The sequence below is a fragment of the Cadophora gregata genome (genome assembly GCF_030347475.1).
Source record: "Cadophora gregata isolate MNR1 chromosome Unknown scaffold_5, whole genome shotgun sequence".
Classification (NCBI taxonomy): Eukaryota; Fungi; Ascomycota; class Leotiomycetes; order Helotiales; family Ploettnerulaceae; genus Cadophora; species Cadophora gregata.
In genome coordinates this window covers 1,786,143-1,808,932 of record NW_026695928.1, presented here as the reverse complement: position 1 = coordinate 1,808,932, position 22,790 = coordinate 1,786,143, and the positions used below count along the sequence as shown (strand labels likewise).

Genomic DNA, 22,790 nt, shown 5'->3' with positions numbered 1-22,790 from the left:
ACTTATACTACCAGATTTTGGTAAATGATACGCTTGGGATTCCACCATTGCTAGATTTACTTGACTTTCGAGATGCACTCTATGGGATATGTATGAGTCGTTGGCTGGGAGGCAGAGCATTCTCTCCAACTCTTCTTCTCCAACGGCTTCTCGCTTCCAGTATCGTAAAACAACAACATGATTCCTATTCCAAGCGCTGGACTCGCTTCTGAACGTTGTATTCTTTTTTCTTTCTCGTCATGCAATATCACCCTCAGAGTGTTGCTGGGCACTTCGTCCACTCCCTCTGTAAGACAAGCCTAGCATCGTTATTCGGACAGCGGGCGGCTTCTTATCTGCTGTGACTTGCATTTATGCTGTCTCACCACGACAATCAAAACCACTATGCCGGGTGTCAAAAGGCTATGCACAAGCCATAACACAAGCTGTTCGCCATTTTTCACTTTAAGATTCCCTAACGAATTAACATGACAAGAAGAATCATATACTTTGCAAGGCAAGACTCACTATGGCAACACTAGCGCTTCACATCATTGCCGATAACCCTGTCTTCTTCTCAACCCTTTGCATCATGCATGCAACACCTACCTTACCTGCTGGCCACAACTTCTTCTCGCATAGTAGGCAAAAACTTCGTCTACCTCAGCCCACAGGGTACCTATATGCATAAGCTGTTATCATCATCAATTAGAGCAAGTGCTCGAATTGCTTTCTTGCATTACAAACCTACGATGTATACTCCACTCTAGCTCGAAAACAGCCCCCTTCACCAAGTTGTGAGTTGCCAGTCCAGACTGTGTACCTCCTTTCCATAGCAAGCTATGTTCAATGGATGGAATGAGTGGCGCATCATTCTGGCTGTCAGCACCTGCGCGGCAATTAATTATCCAGATTGAGACTCAAGTTCTGCTTGTCCATCCATGATCCAACACTGCTGAGGTATCACCACATAGAGGGGGAGGCCAGAAGGGGTGGGGTTGTGAGATGATCATCTCGACCACCACCATCGATCTGGATGAATACTGTTTCTTGTCATCGGAGAATCCTTTGCCTCCGGTTCACCAGTCCAGACCAGTCACAAAAAATCTAGCATTCTGTGTCCTTCTCTTGCGTCGTGGGACCCACAGGGGTCGTATATTTGCCACCGCAGGGCAGCCAGCCAAGGAAGTCCCCCTGGACAATATCAACCCACATATTTGTTTGTTTGGACAACAGCTTCTGTTCTCCTGCCACTCCCACGACATTCCATACCTAAACAAAAGCGAGCGCCGACTTCGAAATCCCAAGCATCTTACGGATCTCATCCCACCCTCTTCGCCAAACGGGAGCATACCCCCTTCCTGGCCGGTCTCACCCAACAACAGCAGTTTCGCAACCATCAACCCGTCACATCCCAGTCCACCCTACATGAAAAGAAGACTCTCCCCTCCTGCACGTCCTTCTGACTTCCGTATATCACCTCACAGCTCACCTCCACCACGAATTTTAGTGCAGAGTGTACAGCAGGAACACACCTAGCTCCACGCAAGCAGGTAATAATAAAGGTCTCACGCAGCTATGCAAGCCTATTCAAGGTACCAGTGTAATATTCCTATGGTCTCAGAGTCCGACAGAACGAGCATGCGACCAACCGAATTCTCCATTCTGGCAGTCAGCAGGCTCCCAATCCAACATCCTTCCAGAGAATGTGGTCGCACCTGTGGTAGGGCCACAGACAGACAGACGTCTAGCCCAACAAGCCAGCAAACCTACACATTTAAATTTAAATACTTAAAATTACCTGCCTAGGCACCTCATCATAGAACTCTCCGGAAGTTTGATACCCCATCACAAGACGACTACGGAGCCACTCCTCGACCCAAGCTTCCTCTCTTCCCATCCCCCCATGTCTCAAATAGGACCTCGACGTCAGACACTAGTCGAGTCATTGTCAACACCAACAGCAGCGCCGTCACCGCGGATGCAGAAATGCTGAACCGGGAATGTGGGGTTGTCTGCTGACCCCTCTGTGCCCATCCTGAAGGAGCTGTTTCTTCAATCACGTGCAGCAAAGTTGCTAATTCGTGTGACAACTCAGTCGATGGTGCAACCTTAAGCGACCTTGGAAACATTGGCTGCATGTCTGGATGTCTTTGACTTTGGGGTATTTGTGGGCTTCATGAAAGTTTGGGTTTTTGAGTTCCCTAGCACTGCCGGCTTGCCAGTCTTTGCCAGTATTTGTTACATCACAATACACTCTAGATTCATCAAGCAAGTCTTTGCTCTGCCACCAACGAGAAACTCGCAGCCCCTGACTCGGCAAAGCTGCAGTGACTTGGGAGCTGAGATTGTCGAGTTAGTTCTAGCTTCTAAGTATTGAGTAGCGGGGGCCGAAAGTCTGTGGAGAAGATAGTTCCTCCCGAGCTCCAAGCTCTTGTATCAAACTTTCCTGCTCTAGATCCTTCCAACTCAATTACATACCCTTACTCTCAAATTCTCAATGCTTTGACTTCCTCCACACCCTATCTACCTAGACATCTATACCTAGATAGTTTCCGTTATTCCCGTCCACATCTGAGCGTTCGCAAATGCCGCGAGACCGTCCGTCACCGTTGACACACGTGGGGCCACCCGAGTCTCCGAGCCACTATTCATTGACCCCGCACCCTACTGCAGCACACCTTGGGCGGCATACAGCAGCTTAGCTAGCAAACGGACTTGGACGAGGAGAGCTAATTTTAAACTTCCCGATTACGAGTCGTAACGAGTAGGATTTAGAGCTTATTTGGCGCTCTTTCCCAGGTTCCTCGAGGCAATCTCAGCCTCTGGCTAGGCCGTCTTTGGCATTTAGAACACAGCAGGTGTGCAAGTAAGCCAGGCGAGGACTGTTGTCGATCGTATTGGTAAATGGGGAAATAATTTTGATTGAAACACTGATTGCTCTCTTGTGCACAATCACTTTGAGTAGGCAGTCGTTTGTTATACCCAAAATTACACAATATTCAATCAATTGAAGCGTTTCTCACGTGCACCGCCGTGTTGAAGTCAAGCAGGAAAGCACCCAGACAACAAGTCTCTGTTGCGAGTAGTCCAGATTCAAGAGTTATATCACGCTGAGAGACCATTGCACATACCTAGGAATATGACAAGGCATCATTGCCGAGTCGGTAGTGATGGCCGCAAAAGCGTATCAATCATTGTCAAGTGGCCTAGATGCTGGCATGGCTCAGCTAGTGGGAAAATATGAACACCGTCAATTGAATTCTAATGCTTTCAATGCAGCTTTGGGGTTTCATGCATATGCACGCAATCTGGTTCTCGGCTATGGCTGTTTCTGAGCAATACCAGATGGGACATCATCTCCCTGCAGTTCTCGGCACCTTCGACCAAAGCTGCAGAGAAATTGACTATGACGGACGAAGCTTCTGCCACCAGCAACCCCCTGACAGTTTGCTGCTGAGGGATCAATTACGACAAGTGAAGCTGTCGTTTCTTCGAAAAACCGGGCTGCCAAAGAACACAAATCGTCCAGATACATGTTTATATCAGACAGCATCCCGTTTTGAAGACTAGAACTACGTCATATTCATACAATCCAATCCAATCCATCCTCCCACTTGTCCATCGTATTCACACATCATTTAAAGAACGCCAAACTCATTCCAAGATAGTTCTCCAACCTACAGATTCGCCTCCCTCCTCATCCACAGCAACACCAATCCTCTCCGCAAATCTATGATTGTTCTGCCATACAATCACAATCACCTCCAGCTCCGGGGCCCTCACACACAACCGCCTCCAAACATCCAAGTGTCTCGACAACCAAATCAAATCCCCCCTAGCCACGGCCAACTTCTTAAACCCACCCGGCTCAACAGCAGCACGCAGCGCAGCCGCCGACGAACTATTCATCTGCGTAATGGCACTCCAGCAGTATGCCATTACCGTATCGTGGTCTGGAGCGAGCAGGAAGACGAATCGGGGAGTTGGGCTGGCCGGGAATAGCCGAGACCTCGATGTAGTGTCGTAGGCAATTGATTTGGGCCTCTTTCGAAGCGCGGAGGAGGTTGGGGACGGTGATGGCAGGGGCAGCGATGTAGATATTGCGGGGGGCATCGTAGCGGAAGATTATGTAGCGGGGTACGATTGCTGCACCGTAGACTTGGATGCTGAGCTCGGGGATCAGGTTTTGGAAGAGAGTGAAGTTATGTGGGACTATTTTGAGGTCAATCTCTTGTCGGAATTAAGATAGGAAATTTTTTACTGGAGCTTGGATCCCCGTTCGTCTGAGCTGGGCCAGAAGGGTTTGTGGTGTTTTATGCGGGATTGTTGTCAGACATTTCTTTCCCTTTCGTCATTGTTCTGGTAATTTAAAGTATAGAAATAGTTTTTTTGCCATTTATTTGTTGAAGTTTGTTGGGTCTGTTTCGGAGTTTGTGTTTGATTGATGTTGATCCTCGGTTAGTTACTTTGAAAATTTGCACCCTCCTGAGTCCTGAGTCTGGAAGGTTCTTTTTCTCAAGCGAGGTACAAATAGTTTGTTTGATCGCCCTCCTAAATACTAGACCCAGAGACCCAGTGAGATCTGAAGGCTACAGCTGGTCTACTTTAAAAAAAATACCAAGTCGAGAGACAAGTCCAAAGCTCGTACTGCGCAATTGTACTGAAGACGTGTGCGCGTTTTTGTGTTTCATTTTGAAGTAGTATCCACGTATAAGTATTAAGTTGTACCTCATACCCAAGATAAAGGTTACCTTTGAATCCCAAAAAGGCTTGTGATTTCTTTTTCTTTGCAGTATTTTGAAGACTTTCTCCATGCTGTATATATAGAGCTATCTACTTGTTTTGATACGTGGCTTTGTATTGCTATCATTGCTTGGATACCCCTTTACAGAAACAGAACACAGTTATTGTTGGTTTGAATAAATCAAACTTTGACAATCTCGCATGCAGTTATCGTTTGCGTGCAGTGGTGCATACTATTTGCCGCCCTTTTCTCCCTTCCCGTGCTGGCAGCGGCAGCGATCCCAGCTTCTGGTTTCCCCAGTTCTGGAAACCTGGTCCTACCTATGTGACTCTGTATCGTCCGCATCTAAGGTAGACAGGATTTGACCCCTCACAGCATAAGTTCAGAATAAAAGACCACTTTTGGAGGATCATTGCTCTGATAAAGCAAAGTAAACATGGGTCTCGCTTAGCTAGCGCGTTTTGGGTGGAGCCACCTCGCGCCACTTCATCGTCACACCTTCAACAGAGGATACAGGATAGGCTGGCACAAGTCAAAAAGTACAGATGAAAGCTTCCATGTCTTCAATCAATCGAGCTTATGTTAGGTCTCTGCTCTAAGGAAGTTATTTTCGAGTGTCCTATTGCTGTTATTCTGTCAGAATTGCCACACGTCGAAGTATGTCCATGCTTTCCGATACCATACCACAACCAAGGCCATCAGAAACAGCTCCAAGACTTTCTGCGATATCTTGGATCTATTTTTCAAGATTCCATGATGATCTGACAATTGACATGTGAAGCTCCCGCACTCCTCAAGCAAACGTCAACGTTCAAGAAAACACCTTCCGACCTTCCAACTCCGGTTGTTCTTTCTTGACCTCCTCAACCAATCCCCATCTCTCACTCATGTTCACCGATCTCGAGAGCTTTCTTGAAACAAGGAAGTGCACCATACAAATGCAGCATATGGACCCCATCAGCAATCAAACCTCCTCCAACGCCCCGAACTCCCTACTCAGAAACTCGTACGTAGTCTTATTCGTACGGAATCTTCCCTGTGGAATCGCAACCGGACAGAGAGACCGCTTCAAACATGTACTGAAAGTCGTTCTTGACGATAACGCGACGGATGAGCGGGCGGAGAGGTTGCGGGATAGCAAGGAGAGAGGTGAAGTGTAATGATGCCGAGGTTAGGCTCACACCAACTCCACTAACTGGACCAAAAGATCACAATATTCAGCGCAAGCTGAATACGCCTAACTCATATTAAACGTATACCGACTATTTTCACGTGCCTTACAAAGGTGGAATCGAGAAGTTGTGGAATCGAGAAGTTGTAAATTGAGGTAGCAGTAGTCGAGTTTAGTATCAGCCTTCGGCTTGAGAGCAAAATAATGATAGATATCCTGTTTGAAGTTGAAGTACAGGGAGCCAAGTTGAACTTCGGCAGTTTCGGATAATGGTTCAATGGCATTGATATCGCGGTACTGTATGTATTGGTTGCGATATGAATGAGAAAAAATTAGCCTAGTCATCATCCTTCCTAACAAATTCGGTCACAAGTGGTACACGAGCTCTCATTCAATCAGCAGGTCTGCTGTCAAGCGGAAGCCAGTTGCGTAGCTCTGGGTCCAGAAACTCGATTGAGTACTGGAGGCCGCAAAGGGGTTTGACCGTTGAGGGGGCTTGACAATGTTGACCTTTGGAGAAAGACTCCTTCTTGCGCTTTGGTGGATCAGGAACGCCTTGGGCGCTGACCTGGCTTGCAGGCTTGCGTTTGCGAGGCATCTTGGTATTTGCACACCTTGCCAGATTCCAAGTCGTTTTTTGTTATTTGAGGTCAGAACGCGCTTGGAGGAAAACATCACCTTTTATCTCCCTTGATCTGCCGCTCCCACCGCCTTTGCTCCGACTAAAGTAGTAAAAATCAAACCAAGGTAGGCAGATATTTCGAGGGAGACACTCACTTACAATGAAAAGTAAGAATCTGAGTGGTACGCTGGCTGATGCAGCTCCTAGTCTTGACGTAGCAGAATTCCGATTCTTTGAACAGCCTTTAGCACTTGCAGAGTCCAAGATGGAAGTCTCATTGTCCGTGTGTATGCCGAATGTAAACAAAACTGAGGAAGAAAGACACAAGTATGACTATAGACTACTTTGCAACAGATACCGAAACTCGGCGCCGACTCTCCCCCTCCTCCAAGCCGCTCCCCACCTTCAGAGCCGCAGACTCGCCGTAGCACGCTCTCTTGGGAATAGTAACAGCAAAGCAAATTGAATGTTGTTGGATATAAATCATCCATAACTACTATATTTCATGGCATTCAGATGGACCATCAAGAATGGTACCAAACCCATTCACACAACACGGCAAGGCAAAACCGCAAAACAAGAGAAAGCAATGAGACACGAACTCAAAACGATAACGCCACAGAATTGTTCCATAATATCTCACCATATGCTCACAACCTGGGAAATGCAGGGCACTCGACCTCAAGACCCAGCTTCGAACTCAATGCCTTTCCATTGTGCGAATCTTGTCTAACATAGAACCGTATCCCAATATCGCCCAGAAAACTTCGTAGATATCCACGAAATCTAGTCATCTTTTTCCATTTTCCATCCCCCCGCAATTTCTGTCCCTGCCCCAGATACAACTCCACAGCTTAATCCCTTGCCAAGATTCTACCATCCATTCTCATCCCGCCAGTACCTCTAATACACAGCACGATGATACCCAGCAGAAAGACCAATAGGCCTCCAAGAGCGATTAACTCCCAGAATAGCCTCCTCCGCAGCGTTCTCTGTAGCATCGCATCTTCAATGATATCAACCTCAACACCATGTGATTGCGTTAACAAGCCCTCATCATTGGCTTCGTCGAGTTTGTTATAGTTGTGCTTGAAGGCGTTGCCAATAGGCCACCATGAGGAGGTGCTGGACGATAAGTTATTAGAGATTCCGTGGGTATTGGGCCGGTCGTAGATGCCTGTGTATCTGGGGCTCTGGTTGGAAGTATCTGGAGGGGAGGATAGGTTGGTTGAAGGTGAGTTGTGTGGCGAGTAGGGATTCAGGTGAGAGGCGTGAAACGGCGACGGGAGGTCTAGGAATGAGATTGAGAGGGAGGGGCGGGAGTCGGCTTCCATGATGCGAGATTGAACTTTGGAAGAGCGGAAGGGCATTGTGGTAATGAGTTGACGGTTGCTTGAATGCGTTTACACGTATCGAAGATATCCATGCAGCTGCATATTCAAGATACGATATGTATGTAGAGTTGAAGGCCAACTTCCCTTTGTCGCCGGTTGGGGCGTTTGCGGATTAGTGTAGAGTAAGATGCTGAATATGGACACAAAGGATTCGGCACGGGGTACGGCATCGAAGCCAAGTCTCGAACATGGTCTTTTGAGCCGTAGTTAGCAAGAGGTAATCCTGTACGACCAGCCCATCAAACGGTCTACAGAACACCATGTTGACTTCGATTCCAATCAATTCCTTGCCCATTCCTCTTTCTTCTCCTCTAACCACTCTCCCTTCTCAACCCATCTAGTCTCCAGCCACTTTGAGAGCTCCGCCTCACTCTCGGGTAGATCTTCCAGTGGAAATCTCCTCAGATGAACATGGAATTTGTATCCTCTCTTTCCACTCAGTCCCCCACAGCTAAGGGACTCCCATATCGTTGGCGCTTCCAGAAATTTATGATTGTGCTCGTAAGCAATAGTCATGTCGTATACGGCTTTGATGTGTTTGGCCTTTCGGAGATGCTGGACTGTCGTCACGAAGCCTTTTGTGCGAGGATAGAGGAGGTGTTTGGGGATTGGTCGGTCGTTCTCTTTGCACCATACTCGTGCTGCTTCTGCTTTTTGGGGAGTGTATCTTGTGGCTTCGCTGAAGCTGATGAGCCCTATGAATTGATCAGTATTTTGTCGCTAGTTCCCAAGCAGTGTTATGCAACTTACAAGTTGGCCATTTCCGCACAGTAATCCCTGCAAAAACTCGATCCAGCTCTTCTTTGTCCTTCGTCCACTGTCTGCTCACCATAGGCATTCCCATAGCCCAGATACCCCATCCAAGCAACGGCACCCAGCGAAGCTCAATCTTCGCAAACCAGCGGCAGCGGCCAAGCATGCCTGCGCGAATGGCAAGTGCTTGGATCATATAGAAGTCCGTCCAGCTGACATGGTTCGAAATTACAATGGCAGACTCTCCTTCAGGGACTTTGTCTCCGGACATGGTGATCACCGCACCATTGAACACCTCGAAAATACATTGTATCCAGTTCCAATTTGTGAAAGCGACGAATGAAGACGCATTGTATACTCCGTCAGGGAAGAAATAACTCAAGGGGAGGAGCAGAGAGCAAACCAGGTCCATGAGGACCAGGCACAACGCCCATGGTATGATGATTACCAGGCCCCGCAGGGTTGTGAGAATGTTTCCAGACGACATGTTGGATGCTTGCGAGTCTGTCCAGAGAATAATGGAAGGGAGAACGAGAATTTGCAAAATCGAGCAGCGGTCAACGACGCACTCGAGTGGCCTTTGCTTTGCCCTCGTGCCCTCGTGCCCCACGTCGTCGTGCCTTGGTGCAACAGTTCCCGTCCAGGTTCCAAGGTCCAGGTGGGTTGGAGTGGATAAGGTAGCTAGCTACTGTAGCTGCAGCTGCACTGACGAGACTGGACTTTGGCGATTGGTATTGGCATGTGCGTGTGCATGTGCCAGGCACGGGCTTCAGGGTTCTCTTGGCAAAGACTTCCCGGGCGAAGGTACCTAAGGAACCTACCTAAGGTAAGTACCAACCTTACCTGCTCTGAGGTTACCTATCTAGATTCTTACTTGAGGTGCTTGAGAGCCTGAGGTACCTAAGGTACCTTAGGTAGGTAAGATTGCCTGCTAATTTGCCTGCTTGAGGGACTTGAGGCTGTTACCGTCCCACCCTTTCCCATGTCTGCGTCCCAGCGCTCGACGAGGACGAGGACGAGGACAAGGACGAGGACGAGGACAAGGACAACCCGGCGAGAAGGATTTAAGAATTTAAGGTTATGATGACAGGACCTCGGTACCACCTACGTACTGTAGTGAGGGGAGGCAGGGAGGTACAGGCACTTGAATACTTTTCGCTCTCAGCGAGCTTTGACCAGCAATAGAGATCTCGAGCATCGGAGAGGCGAAGGCGAGGGCGATTATTGGATGCGATGGGCCCGGAGTTTACTCACTGTCAAACAATTTGTCTGACCATTAAACGGTCTGGCTGTGCTAATGTGTCAGTGCCAGGCAGGAATAGCTCTCTTTCTCGTCCACTGTTCGATCGTCCTCTATGCAAAACATTACATTGTCATCATGCCTTTGTTTGCAAGCCCAAAGCGCCAGAGCACAAGTTTGTTGGTTAGGTCGGCCAGGCAGATATCGGCTTGGCATGAGATGAGATGAGATGAGATGAGATGAGATGAGATGAGCTCTCTTACTCATCATCCAGCAGAGCAGAGCATCGCTCCTCCGGAAAAGCTGGAGAAAGGAGCAATGGAAAAGGTTGGTGTTGCACAAGCACAGAGTCTCGAGTGGTCTGATCAGAGGGCATCCATCCCCCGCTTACCTCAATTCGGCTTTACCCAAGGCATCTATCTATCTATCTATCTATCTATCTATATAGGTACCCTTCGTAACTCGGCATCACCTCTCGAGTCTCAACCAAGTATCTGCTCGTTATCGTTCTACTCACTTCTCTCAGCACAATTTAAAACGGGAACTTTCTCTCCGTCTCCGCTGATTTTCGGTTTCTGGCGAGGCAAGGCAAGACAAGACACCTTAGGCACGGGCATCAGCCAATGCATTTTGCACTGCCCCATACCGTTTGAATAAGCTCATGCCAATACCCGAACAGACCCCCAATTGTGGCTCCCCGACATCAATTGCATTTAAGACGACGTCCCCTCCACAGCAGAACAGACCAACTCTTCCCGATCGATAGCTAGCCTACATCTGCCATTCTATCTCGTCTCCATCTGATCTGATCTCGACCCTCCGTGCACGATATTCTATCATATCTCAACATCAGCCTTTCCAGAGCCGTGGTGTAGTCGCAACTGATCTCCCTCAACCTGCATAGCTCCCCCTGCGACGATCCATACCTAGGTTAAAGTCGCTCGCTACCCTTCTCCGACAACCTCAATTCCAAATACCTCACATCCACCCCGCCACGCGCGTACGAAGCCTATTGTCACCAATTATCAAGCAGTAGCAGTCTAGAACAGCCGGTGGACAATTCCTGGCTCCCATATCTCTGGGTAAGTTCTGCACAACATCCTTTCGCTCCTGCGCAATCAGCTCCCGTGTATCCGCCGACTGGAAGCCACCTTGCGGCTTGAGCGTTGACATCGAACCACAAGCAGCACCGCGATTCATGTAAAGGCACATGGCTAATCAAAATCACGCAGAGATCGCTCTCCAGGGCGCTGCTGATAGCAATCTTACGTCTCCAAACCTTGCGACCATGTCGTCCGCGTCCCCAGCCGATCAATACGGCAATAAATCTGTAGGTGGGAGTGGATATGGCAGCGGCCAGTCGGACAGCAGCAAGAGCCCGCTTTCCATGAGCCTGGGATTTTTGAAGAATTTAACGGAAAAGAAGAGTACGAGAGGTCAGTGCTGCTACTACGTTGGTGCGGTGCACGAATTGACCTTCGTTTAGTCGACGGCCAGCCACCGAAGAGGAGAGGACCAAAGCCGGATAGCAAGCCTGCATTGACGAGGAGGCAAGAATTGAACAGACAGGCGCAACGGTAGGCATGTATCGGAATACTTTGGTTCTATCTTCTAACAGCATCAAGAACGCACAGGGAAAGAAAAGAACTATATATCAAGGCCCTGGAGCAAGAAGTCCTGCGCCTCAAGGAGAATTTCAGTATGGTATCCCGCGACAAGGATACACTTGCAGAGGAGAATCGACAACTCAAAAAAATCCTCGCCCAACACGGCATACCATGGAATGGGACAGGTGGTGTTGATGAGCTTGCAAACAATACTAGCGTTGGATATACTTCCAGCGGAAGCATCTCCGGCAGCTACGCTCCAGGGTCACAATCATACAGCCCACCACCCCCAACCAATTCGAATCCCAACTTTCAGAACGGTGCATCAGGTACAGGCATGAACGGTCGGAGTATGGCCCAACAACAGGTCCAGCAGGGGGTGGATTATGACCAGGCAGGCATTGACTTCGTGTTAACGTCAGTTTACGCCAATCCTTCGAAAGCGTACATGTCGCCTCCCCCGCAGTAGCTAACGAGGCTTTTTCACCACGCATAGGCTCGAGAGACCGTGTATGGACCACATCCAGTTCCTCATCGAGCGAGCGAGTGATCCCGAAGGCGAATTTTGCGGCCACGCCTTGATGGCTTCGTGCCCTCCTGAACCGTATCCCGAAAGTAAGCCCGAGATGCCATTCGGTCACGGGCCTACGAACATCAATGGCGATGCCCAGAAGACATGGGATCTGTCGAAACCAGATCTGGCGAACTTGCTGGACCTTAGTAAACGGCTGAATCTAGACGGGGAGATCACGCCTGTTATGGCTTGGGGAATGGTACTTGGCCATCCCAGGTTCACAGAAATGTCTACCACCGACTTCCAAAACGTGTGCCTGGAGCTTAGGGGAAAAGTCAGGTGTTACGGGTATGTCTATTAACCTTGTCTCCCAGGTTTTGGTACTGATATGTGCAGGTTTGGCGCAGTATTGGAAGAATTCGAGGTTCGAGATGCTTTGGAAAGTGTGCTTTATACTAAGCCGGACATGGTGTTCTAGGGCTAAGAAAAGTTTTCGATTTTCGTATAGCTAATATCAGGCGTATGGTTTGATACCTGGTGGGTTGGGAATGTGATGAAGGGTTTCATGAGCAATTTGTAATGAATTTAATCTGTGTTGATAGCCGGATAAGGTAAAAAAGCGTGGAAGACAATTCTGGAAATTAGATTTCTATCTTGTTACTTCGTTCCCGGCTCCAAACAACCTCTTACCTACTCTGCTATATGCGTAAGATTGACAGGCGAGCCTGTTATTGAAATTAGAGAACGATTGATTCGAAACGTCCCGAAATTGAAATTTAATTGTACTAAACCAAGAAATGCTAGAACCCAAAAATTAAAGGCCTCTGACGACCTGGAACATTCGCTGAAATGCTCCACGACACTTATTTAAATTTGTTGTTGGTTTGGAGTATCCTGTCTGCCTATCCGGCGGTTTTGATGCTTACATAATGGGATTTTGGCTCTGGCTCGACTGACAGGGATGTGTGCCCCACTAGATTTCCACACATCGAAATAGAATATTCAAACCTCGTCGGCGACAGGCTCAACCCCACGTATTCTCAACACCAGAACACGTCGCAATCATGGCACCCATATCACTTACAGATATCATTGCCGCCCTTCCGTCGGAAGATTCTTGGGGACCACCAACCTCGAATGAAACCACATTAAATGGCGTTCCCTATGCCCCATACTCGAAAGGCGACAAATTAGGTCGCATGGCAGACTGGACCACAGAGGGCAAGGATGGAAGAGATGGCAGAGGTGGGAGACAACAATACAACCGAAACTACAGAGGTCTGATCTTTTGCCTCAATATAATGCCACATATCTGCCATATAACATCATTGGGGGAATATGCGGGGAGGGGCATTTTGCTAATTTCTGTAAAATAGATCAACAAGTCTACGGTGCCGGAACATCCTCCTTATTTGCTGTCCAACTCGCCGAAGATGAGTCCTCTTTCTCCGTTGTCAGCAATACTCGCGACTCAACGAAGACGAGATTTGGTCGGGGCGGAGCATTCACGAGAGGACGGGGTCAACGTGGTGGACGCGGCGATACCAGAGGCGGACGAGGACAGTTCCAGAGAGTCGGAGGACGTGGTGGCCAGCAAGGTTACAACAACTATGATCAGCGAGGAGGCCGTGGAGGTGCGCGTGGTGGACGGAGATTTGGCTGGAAGGATTACGACAAGCCACAGCGCAACCGTGATGCGTCTGTTAACATCAAGCCTGACTGGAAGATGCTGGAGGAGATTGACTTCAACCGTCTGGCCAAGCTGAACCTGGATACGGATGATGGAGAGGATATCGAGAACTACGGTTTCGTCTACTACTACGATCGGTCATACGACAAGCAGCCTGTCAAGTCTGCGGAGCGAAAGTTGAACGTCGTTGATCGTGCCGCCTACAATGTCACCACATCCTCAGATCCTGTCATCCAAGAACTCGCAGAGAAGGACGAGGCTACCATCTTCGCCACAGATAGCATTCTTTCCATGCTCATGTGCTCTCCCCGTTCCGTCTACCCCTGGGATATTGTTATCGTCCGACAGGGCAACAAGGTCTTCCTCGACAAGAGAGACAATGCCACTTTGGACATGGTCACAGTCAACGAGAACGCTGCTGATGCGCCAATGGATGCCTCAGAAGGAAGCAAAGATGCTATCAACCAACCGAGTGCTTTGGCTGAGGAGGCTACGTATATCAACCACAACTTCGCTAACCAGGTTATGATTGAGAATGAGAACCAGAAGGTCGAGATGGCCCACGAGAACCCCTTCTACAACCCCGCCGAGGAGACTGAGCCCGCTGCCAGCAAGGCATACAAATACAGACGATTCGACCTGTCGCTTAATGATGAGGATCCAGTGCACTTGATTGTCCGTACAGAAATTGATGCCGTTCAGAAGAACGCCATCAGCGGAGAAGATCAGTTCCTCACAGTCAAGGCTCTGAACGAGTTCGACCACAAGGCACAAGGTAGCGGTGGTGCTCTTGACTGGAGAACGAAGTTGGTTGGCCAACGTGGTGCAGTTGTCGCAACAGAAATGAAGAACAACAGCTGCAAGCTTGCTAGATGGACTGTCCAAAGTATCATGGCCAAGGCGGATGTCATGAAGCTCGGGTAAGTTCTTTCTCACAGAACAGGAAATAGGAAATACTAATACACTCCAGATTCGTTTCTCGTGCCAACCCCAAGACCAACGACAAGCACGTCGTTCTTGGTGTTGTCGGCTGGAAGCCACGCGACTTCGCCCAACAGATGAACCTTAGTCTCTCCAACGGATGGGGTATTGTTCGCACGATCGCCGACATGTGTCTCCAGCGCGAGGAGGGCAAGTATGTTCTTGTCAAGGACCCCAACAAGCAGATTCTGCGTCTGTACGAGGTGCCCGCTGGTAGTTTCGAGGATGACGGTGAAGGCGAGATCATCGAGGAGGCTGAGGAGGCTGAGGAGGCTGAGGAATAGATTTGTATTGATTGAGCGCGGTTATGATAGGAATGGAAAAGCAAATTACTCTTTCCGAAAGGCAGGTCATGAACCGAAGGGGGATTCATGGAGTTGGCTCCTGAGGGCAGTTCTTGGGGATATCGGAGTTGTGAAGCTTACTTGATTCTTAGACGGCAATCAAAACGATGTGCCACCTCCCTCTGCTACTGCTATAATCCCTCTTTAAGTTATAGTTGACTGGGTTGCTTCCTCTTGGTCTCTCTTGGTCTCTCTTGTTTGTACTTTTCCAGGTGTTGGGTTAAATTCATGACTTGTGCCTATCAGCACCAATGGTCTTGGCACAGTCGCCCAATCCTTCTTTCTCAAGCGAGGCAAAGCCGCGCAAGCTTTCAACATCTCTTCAGGCTGCAATATTTCGACGGTCAGCCTCAGCCCATTACATTGCCTCTGCTAAATCTAATGCCTGTGATGATTGTTCCTGCCTCAAGATTCAAGCTCAGGTTTGGGCTTTAGCTATTTCGCAGAGGCTCATACCACCCATCCCCTTTACACTCCAGTTCGTCCCTATGTATGCAAGAAAAGATAGAACAGTTCCTCAAACCCCCCAAATTGAACTCCCAGAACACGACAGGATGCCACTCCTCTCCACCTCCCCCACCTCCCTCACACCCCTCCTCCCCCAACACGCTCAGCCTACTCCATCCGCACCCACATGGTGGGGTAGGAACTGGCGCCCTATACGCTTCTTCTGTGTCATTTTCTTGGTGTTGTGGGTTGTTGGGCCGTGGGTTTTGGGGGCACTGATGAGGGGTGTGGAGGGGAGATGGGGCTGGGGATAGAGCGGAGGAGGAGGTCGAGGAGATAGGTCATGAATCTGAGAAAAACACTGTTGTTGATGTCTTGTAAGTTGTACCATCTCACTATATTTTCTTTAGTTGTGAAGAGTTTCTGATACAGAACACAGACCGAATCCACTGCTGCGAAGAATGAGAAAGAGGCCGAGACGAAGCGAAAAGTTATGCAGACTTGTTCCCAAAACATGTAACAGGACTGGGAGACTTCAAGCGTCTAGAGAGGTGAGATTATTTCTCCTCCTGGTGTTTTGGTTGGAGATGGGAGGCAACTCGTGGGGAAACTCGATAAATTAGCGTAGGAAATAGGTACAGGAGCTGCATTACTGGAGCGAAAACACATGAGTAAGGGCCTCCTTCAAATGTAGTGTAGGATCGGAGAATGGTCTGCTAAAATTGATATCCTGACTATCTATCATCACTTTCCTCTTCTTCCAAAAGTCTGGCATTGACTTTCAGGTCTCCGCTTCCAACAAACGCATTACCAGGGCGACTCTGCTCTGTAGCCGAAGTCATCTCAAATTCTGCCTCATCCGTCAATTTATTCTCCCACTCCTCTTCAAATGGGATCATGGCTCTCCATTCCTCATGCGTCAACTCATCAAAGTTCGTCGTCCGAGGTTGATTACCCATCACCACGCCCGGTACAAAAACCGCCGGATCACTCTTCGTCCATGGACTGCTCAGAAACCCATTCGCGAAAGGCGTGTCGACCACGACTTCAACACTAGCAATAAATGGTCCAGATGTTTCCACAACCACAGCAACGTTCAGTCTGTCTGGGATTCCTTCCTTGGTACGTTTATTCTCTCTCATATCCCAATAGACGATATCCCAATCAGTTCCCATCTTGCTGCTCCAGAAATTCCCGACCGTCTCGAAGCGATATTGCTTCTCATACTCCGTTTCTCGTTCTCCTTTCATCCCAGGCCCGACAGTCAGCGGACCAGCAGGAACCTGCAACGTGAGTTCTCCACCCACAGTGTTCTTCCTGCCTTCCACAGTAGGCAGCCCATAGATCTTCCTCGGCGCGAATTTGAGTACAGCCGGACTTGCGTCGGCTGGGGAAGAAGATGAGTGTTTCGAGAGGGTGATTTTAATATTGGCGTTCTTGAAGCGAAAGCCATGCTCGCCACTTCGGAGGGAAAAGGAGAAGATGATGAGCGATGCTGGTCGTTTGTGAAAGGTGCCATGTGACACGTTTGTGACCATGCCTATCACGCCGGCGCTGGAGAGAAATGGGGCAATTTCTTGGTGATAGACTTTGAGCATACGAGTGGAGGGCTCGACGAACGAGTATGGTACAGTGCCAGACTCGTACTGCGTTTTTGGGTCTTCAACATCGAGGCCGAGGCTGTCGGTGGTTTCAAAAGTTGCTTCGCTGCGGTAGGTTGCCAGGATGGCATCCATATCCAGAGTTGTTTCGGACATTTTGTCAATGCTGCTTATTAGTATGTAAATTAATGAAGACTAAGGTTCGGGCCCGGTAAGTAGAATAAATGGTGTTGAAGGAAGAGGGGTGAACTTTGGATGGTTTTGTCGATCATGACGCAGATTGCCCGCAGGGTTGAGTCGATCTCCCGCAGACAACCTTCGGCGTGTTCATCATGCTCAGCCCGCAATCGAAGAAATACAGATGTAAACACCTCGCTAGCATTTGATATATATTTATTTTGAGAGAGTAGCCGGGATGCAAATTTGAAACTTCACAATGACGAGACTTTTTTACCTTGAGATGTCTAGCCCAGCTCGAGCTACGGACCCAGAAATCACGACTCAAAAGTGCATGGATCCAGTCTGCTCAGGACAATGATTACCTTTCTGGAGTCTGGGCACTGTATACATGGTTGGTCCAGTATCTCGACCATCGGTCCATCGAGTACTCCAGATCTATCAGTTATTTCCAGATACTGTCCTTTCGAGGTAAGCAGATGTCCATTTCTGTTGCCAGTTTACTTGCTACAGATATTCCTCGTGATACTAATGTCGGCCAAGGCCATGAAAGTGTATTCCAGCTCTGGCGGATGCTACAGAGCCTGGACGAGAATACAGTAGTGCTCTGTTAGTAATAGGTTCATCCAAATTCAGGGGCTATCAGAGTTTGACGCTTCGTTAGATTAAATATGTCTGCGAAGACTTGGAGTCAAGACCATTAACGTAGCCGAAATGAAAAAGAAGCCCATGGATCTTGACTCAATTGACTGCAGCCTTGACAATTTCCAACAACGCAAAGCCACTAGTCATGACAAAGTATACGCTGCAGACTGATGAACGTTACTACAAGTTTGTGTGATCTTGTAGAGTAAAAGGTCAATTGCAAAACCAACCATAGGAAGCACGATTTGACGAGCCAAGACTCCGTACCGAGCCAATCACCCGAAGTCAATATTGACAATACCCACTCGCTTTACAACCTTTGTGCCTCAAAGCACAATAGCTACGACCGCAATGCAAGGATGGACTGCTTTTCTCAACAGTAATGGCACGTAGACAGCCATTCGCTAGGTCAACTTGGATGCCTGACTTTGCTGAACAGAATTTTTTATCGAATTCACTGAATATGTCCTTCCAACCTCGAATCAGGCACACAAATTTAACCTCATTTTTCTCAAATGAGATCAACGGAGAACTTCTCTTGGATCTTCCTTCTCTGAAAACATTTGCAGAAGTCGTCTTTGATCTCAACATCTATGATCTCTCTCGCTACGTCCAATCTGCAAAGGCAGTCACTCGTCTCACTTTCAGAACCTGCTCGAGCGTTATTGCTAGTGCTGATCTACGCATATCTGCTCGTCCAATAATTGCAGACAAGTTTTTACACAGGAAAGAGAATCACAAGCTATAAATGTCTGGTAAGATGCCTTTATCCTGTCAAAAGAAGCTCTTGACTGAATCAAAGCTTTAGGACAAGCAGCTTCTCGAAACCGCCCCTGGAAGTGAACCCAAACCGACATTCTAATAAAGACAACGCCGAATAAAAAGAGTCTCGATCTATGAGTTCTTGTATGTCCAAGCTCTCACATACTAATTTTGACAGTATAACTAACATTTATCTGGGATTGTAACTTGAAATATCATCCAGAACACTGTCAGAAACTTCGTCAAAGATCATCATGGGGACCTTCATCGACCATTATCAAGTCCTGCGTGTGGGATTGTCCGCTTCTAATGTTGAGATCAAGCAAGCGTACCTGAAACTTTCAATGTCGTTCCACCCAGACAAGTATAATGCACCCGATGCCACCGCAACCTTCCAGATGATTAGCAATGCTTATGCCACTCTTAAAGACAAGTCGAAGCGGAAGATTTTTGACTTGGAGCGTCAAAAGTTCATGGGAGACAAGGAGTGGGCATTTCCAGAGGATGTGAAGAGGGATGAGGAAGATCGAGATGACTCTGCCAAGAACCCTTTACAAGACACACCCAAGAAGTCAAGGGGTCAGATTGATGGGGTCGGGACCCGCCTCACATTCTCAGCTTCCATGAGAAATCATTTGGTTGGTCGTCCACGTCGCCGTTGGAGACCTAGACCAGAGTTGCAAATCGGCCTGTACACTATCTTTGAAGAAGACGAGGATGAAGAGGAGCAACAGCAACAAACATATCAAAACATCGCTGCCTCAAAGGTACCAAGGATCCCAGCTGATAGATTGGTGAAGTGGCATTCGGGTGCGAAGTTATTCAACACCACTTCTCTCATACCATCTCGTACCTCTTGGTTACCCCGAATGCACACGCCAGCGCAGCTCTTCTGCTCATGGAAAATCTCGGAACTACAAGCCAGAAACCGCAGAGTGAAAAAATGGTATCGCTTAGCTGATGAGTTACGCGGACAGATCGAGCTGCGCCGCCTTAACGCTCAACGACAACAAGGAAAGGTTGCTTGCTTTAAGGAAGACTTGCAGAGCGAGATCGAAATTTTTGTAATCAGGAAGGAACGGAATGGCCAGATTTTCCGGAGCCAATATGAGCTTGATCAGGCCTTGCTGGAAGAACGATGGTTCAAAGCTTTTCAAACGGACATACTGGAGGCGGAGAAGAAGATGGAAGGTATCAAGTCGTCAATTCGAATGTTCATGGATCAACTTCAAGATCACCAAGATGACTTCGAGCACGCTGAACACAAGGCACTCCTTGCTGTGGCTAGCAAAGTCTTGAACGTGCTTGACAAAGCTGAGTATGTTTCTGATAAGGATCCAAAAGATGTTGCAAAGAGCAAGATGGAATGGAAGAAGCTGACTCACATCGGCGTCACTGAGTACCAGAGCTACCGGCAACCCGGTGATATCGAGAAGGCTTGTAAAGTTGCTTGGAGGCATGAGATAGTAGTTGAGGAGGACTTCAATGACTTACGGATCTGCCGTCGTTGCAAGAGGGACATTTTCTTCAATTGTTTTCAGTGCAAGCGCTGCGCTTCCTTCATGTGCTCCACCTGCAAGGACAGAGTAAACCAGTTGAAGAAGTACCATGAATGGCTTGCGGAACAGGATAGATCTGACTACTTATTTGGCGTCTGAAGATTGGATGGTTGTTTGATTGGATTGCTTGGCTTTGTGGGCTTGGAAGTCTTCAGCGATCTGGCGTCTGTCACTTGCAGATTCATGGTTGTGAATAGAAGTTTACTGCAATCTGGCGGGATGTATGGGAGGGGTTTCAATAGAGAGGAAACGCAACGTGCGCGTCTGCCTGCACATCGAATTTTTGGCATGGAAAATTCGAAGGTGTACTGGAGTTCAAGCATTCGATTGGTTCTTTATGCATGACTCTGGGCACCAGAGAGGACAGTCTGTTCGCTTTTCACCAGAACACTCCTTCATACGCATGCAGAAAAGGTAGGCTGCAGTCGGGTAGCGTATATGAATAGAAAAATACAAAAGCTTGTGGAAATGTTCAGTCCACCTCCACCCATGGGCTGCTCTGTCCACATAAGCACCAGACACTAGTGAAGCTTTCTATCAGATGGATATTGGGAAACAAGCTGCCACCGCTTATTAAAGACTCGATAAACAGCAGACGAAATGCACATTCTTGGAATTTAAAAGCGCCTTCTGATACATTCCGAGGACTTCTGTTGGGCTGAGAATGAACGAATGAGAAGACAGTTACACAATTACATCATATGATCAAGAGACAGTTGCAAACGATGGAGTTATAAGATATGTACAATCCACCACGAGTAAATCTCTGTCTCCGTACCTAGGTCCTTGAGTGAAACTAAGACTTTGCTACTGGTGCTGATTGGTGGAGCTGCTTCACGTGATGCACACAACATCACTCGTAAGGTAACCTCCCGATTCGTTGCAACACCGGTCCAACAATCTCAGAGCCAGAACCAAACACAGCAGAAGGGCTTAAGAAACAATGGCCCACCCAGTGACTGCCTTTTCCCGTCTTCTGGGGCTGGCTGATGAGCTCTTGATACAAATAATTTACCATCTCGATGATCCTCGCAGCCTCTGTAACCTCGCAGCCACATGTTCGCGGCTCCAAGGCCTTGCAGAAGCTGCCTTGTATAACACGATTCTCATCCGTAAAGGATATCGAGCTCTCGATATCTTAGCCTCGATCCTTGGAAGGCTGGAACGCGCACTTCTCATTCGCAAGCTCCATGTCCGATATTTGTACGATAATTCGGCAGGTATCGAGACGTTGAACATAACACTGCAGCACCTAACCCAGCTGAAGGAATTACTGATTGAGGCACCCTGCTGTAACGATACGCATGCCATAAGAGCGGACTTTGAGAGCGAGGGGAAGATAAACTACGCGGCGTATTTCGACTTTGCTTCCTCGATGACGCTAGGGCCGCAGCCAAGAGTTCAAGTCCCTCTGGAAACTTGTAAGTCAGACCCTTTGGCACAGATTCTCTAGGTCCTCGAATAACTCTGATTTATAGTTACACTTCACAGTCACAATAAACAAGGTTCTAATCGAGAAGTGTTTGACCTGGGGAAGAATTCCATGTAGGTCCACTTTCGCTCTCGCTCAGGTTAGATATGTCAGAATCGGCTAGATACACGTTTAGGCTTGTGTTGGGCCATACATGCTGAAATATTTACTAATTTGTCCTGCCGTTAGCATCTTTCGTCATCCCACACTTCAGAACTTGAAGATATCCTGCTTTGACGTTGGCGACAATGTTGAGGTACATCTCTCAGCATCCCAGAATTCAACAGTTCTCAAAAGCCTCACATTCGACGAGTGTAATATCACTGTAATGGGGCTAGCAGCCATCCTCTCTGTTCCTAAGGGTCTCGAAAGGTTGATACTTGGTGAGAGAATGTACCATGTAACAAGCAACCACGAACCACTTGGACGATTCCCAGCGGAGTTCTTGAAGGCTCTAGCAATTCAAGAACGCTCTTTGCAGTATTTGAAGCACGTTGGTGGACGCTACAGTGTCTCGCATGCTTCAGCCAATCTTTCTATGACCAACTTCTCTAGTCTGCGAGAGATGGAGCTTGAGTCACAGTCGATCCTAACTCGCATTCTCAGCGACACGGCACCACCATGGATGCCAACAATGCCTCCTGACCTCTCACTTCGTATTACCTTCCGTTCTTGGCAACTCTACCTCGAAGATGATGACGATATATGGTTCGAGCCTCTGTCTGCCATCATTGAATGGCTGGGAAGGGTCTCTTACCTTGACTTCATTGTTGATTTTGGGGAGCGAAACGACATGGAGACGATCGTACCACAATTATGGAAAGGGAAGCATGGTCGGAAGCAGATGAAGCAGATTTTGAGTCTGCTAGGCCATGGTCAGAAGCAAAAATCGACACAGGGGCGGCGTCTGAGAATCTTCAATCTGAAGTGGTCTGGTTTCATTCCTCCATATATGTATGGAGAGCAAGAACCCAGAGAGGAGTTAGCATTCGATTCTGCTCTTTACCAGCCGGAACGAGCAGGAAGTCTGGAGGAAGGCGAGCTGTCGGATGAGCTTTCAGATGAGTTGGCTGAAGATTTGTGAGT

General features: G+C 48.2%; 8 protein-coding genes across 9 annotated transcripts; 4 read left to right on the top strand and 4 right to left on the bottom strand.

Annotated features, from left to right (window-relative positions):
* Positions 1-3,636: 3,636 nt before the first annotated feature.
* On the bottom strand, positions 3,637-4,095 carry ONS95_011366 (uncharacterized protein; the record flags this gene model as incomplete). The annotated part of the gene is made up of 1 exon (XM_058504976.1): positions 3,637-4,095. The coding sequence occupies one exon, from the start codon at positions 4,093-4,095 to the stop codon at positions 3,637-3,639; it is 459 nt and encodes a 152-aa protein (XP_058359532.1).
* A 3,278-nt stretch (positions 4,096-7,373) lies between these two features.
* Positions 7,374-7,889, bottom strand: ONS95_011365 (uncharacterized protein; the record flags this gene model as incomplete). Its single annotated transcript, XM_058504975.1, has 1 exon — positions 7,374-7,889. One exon carries the CDS (start codon positions 7,887-7,889, stop codon positions 7,374-7,376), a length of 516 nt encoding a protein of 171 aa, XP_058359531.1.
* A 303-nt stretch (positions 7,890-8,192) lies between these two features.
* ONS95_011364 (uncharacterized protein) lies at positions 8,193-9,153 on the bottom strand (the record flags this gene model as incomplete). Its single annotated transcript, XM_058504974.1, has 2 exons — positions 8,193-8,608; positions 8,664-9,153. 2 exons carry the CDS (start codon positions 9,151-9,153, stop codon positions 8,193-8,195), a joined length of 906 nt encoding a protein of 301 aa, XP_058359530.1.
* Positions 9,154-10,120: 967 nt separating this feature from the next.
* Positions 10,121-12,856, top strand: ONS95_011363 (uncharacterized protein). The gene is made up of 7 exons (XM_058504973.1): positions 10,121-10,233; positions 10,433-10,988; positions 11,139-11,342; positions 11,393-11,483; positions 11,532-11,930; positions 12,010-12,375; positions 12,424-12,856. The coding sequence occupies exons 3-7, from the start codon at positions 11,195-11,197 to the stop codon at positions 12,503-12,505; spliced, it is 1,086 nt and encodes a 361-aa protein (XP_058359529.1). The 5' UTR covers positions 10,121-10,233; positions 10,433-10,988; positions 11,139-11,194; the 3' UTR covers positions 12,506-12,856.
* A 190-nt stretch (positions 12,857-13,046) lies between these two features.
* On the top strand, positions 13,047-17,376 carry ONS95_011362 (uncharacterized protein). Of its 2 annotated transcripts, XM_058504972.1 has the most exons (4): positions 13,047-13,305; positions 13,404-14,637; positions 14,688-15,866; positions 15,929-17,376. In XM_058504972.1, the coding sequence occupies exons 1-3, from the start codon at positions 13,092-13,094 to the stop codon at positions 14,980-14,982; spliced, it is 1,743 nt and encodes a 580-aa protein (XP_058359528.1). In that variant the 5' UTR covers positions 13,047-13,091; the 3' UTR covers positions 14,983-15,866; positions 15,929-17,376. The 2 variants fall into 2 exon arrangements, with proteins under 2 accessions (XP_058359528.1, XP_058359527.1); XM_058504971.1 differs by lacking the exon at positions 15,929-17,376 and having other exon boundaries at positions 13,404-15,799.
* ONS95_011361 (uncharacterized protein) lies at positions 16,198-17,376 on the bottom strand. Its single transcript, XM_058504970.1, has one exon. It carries the CDS (start codon positions 17,244-17,246, stop codon positions 16,224-16,226), a length of 1,023 nt encoding a protein of 340 aa, XP_058359526.1. The 5' UTR covers positions 17,247-17,376; the 3' UTR covers positions 16,198-16,223.
* A 1,552-nt stretch (positions 17,377-18,928) lies between these two features.
* Positions 18,929-20,995, top strand: ONS95_011360 (uncharacterized protein; the record flags this gene model as incomplete). The annotated part of the gene is made up of 1 exon (XM_058504969.1): positions 18,929-20,995. The coding sequence occupies one exon, from the start codon at positions 18,929-18,931 to the stop codon at positions 20,330-20,332; it is 1,404 nt and encodes a 467-aa protein (XP_058359525.1). The 3' UTR covers positions 20,333-20,995.
* Positions 20,996-21,176: 181 nt separating this feature from the next.
* On the top strand, positions 21,177-22,788 carry ONS95_011359 (uncharacterized protein; the record flags this gene model as incomplete). The annotated part of the gene is made up of 3 exons (XM_058504968.1): positions 21,177-21,654; positions 21,712-21,778; positions 21,894-22,788. 3 exons carry the CDS (start codon positions 21,177-21,179, stop codon positions 22,786-22,788), a joined length of 1,440 nt encoding a protein of 479 aa, XP_058359524.1.
* Positions 22,789-22,790: the final 2 nt, after the last annotated feature.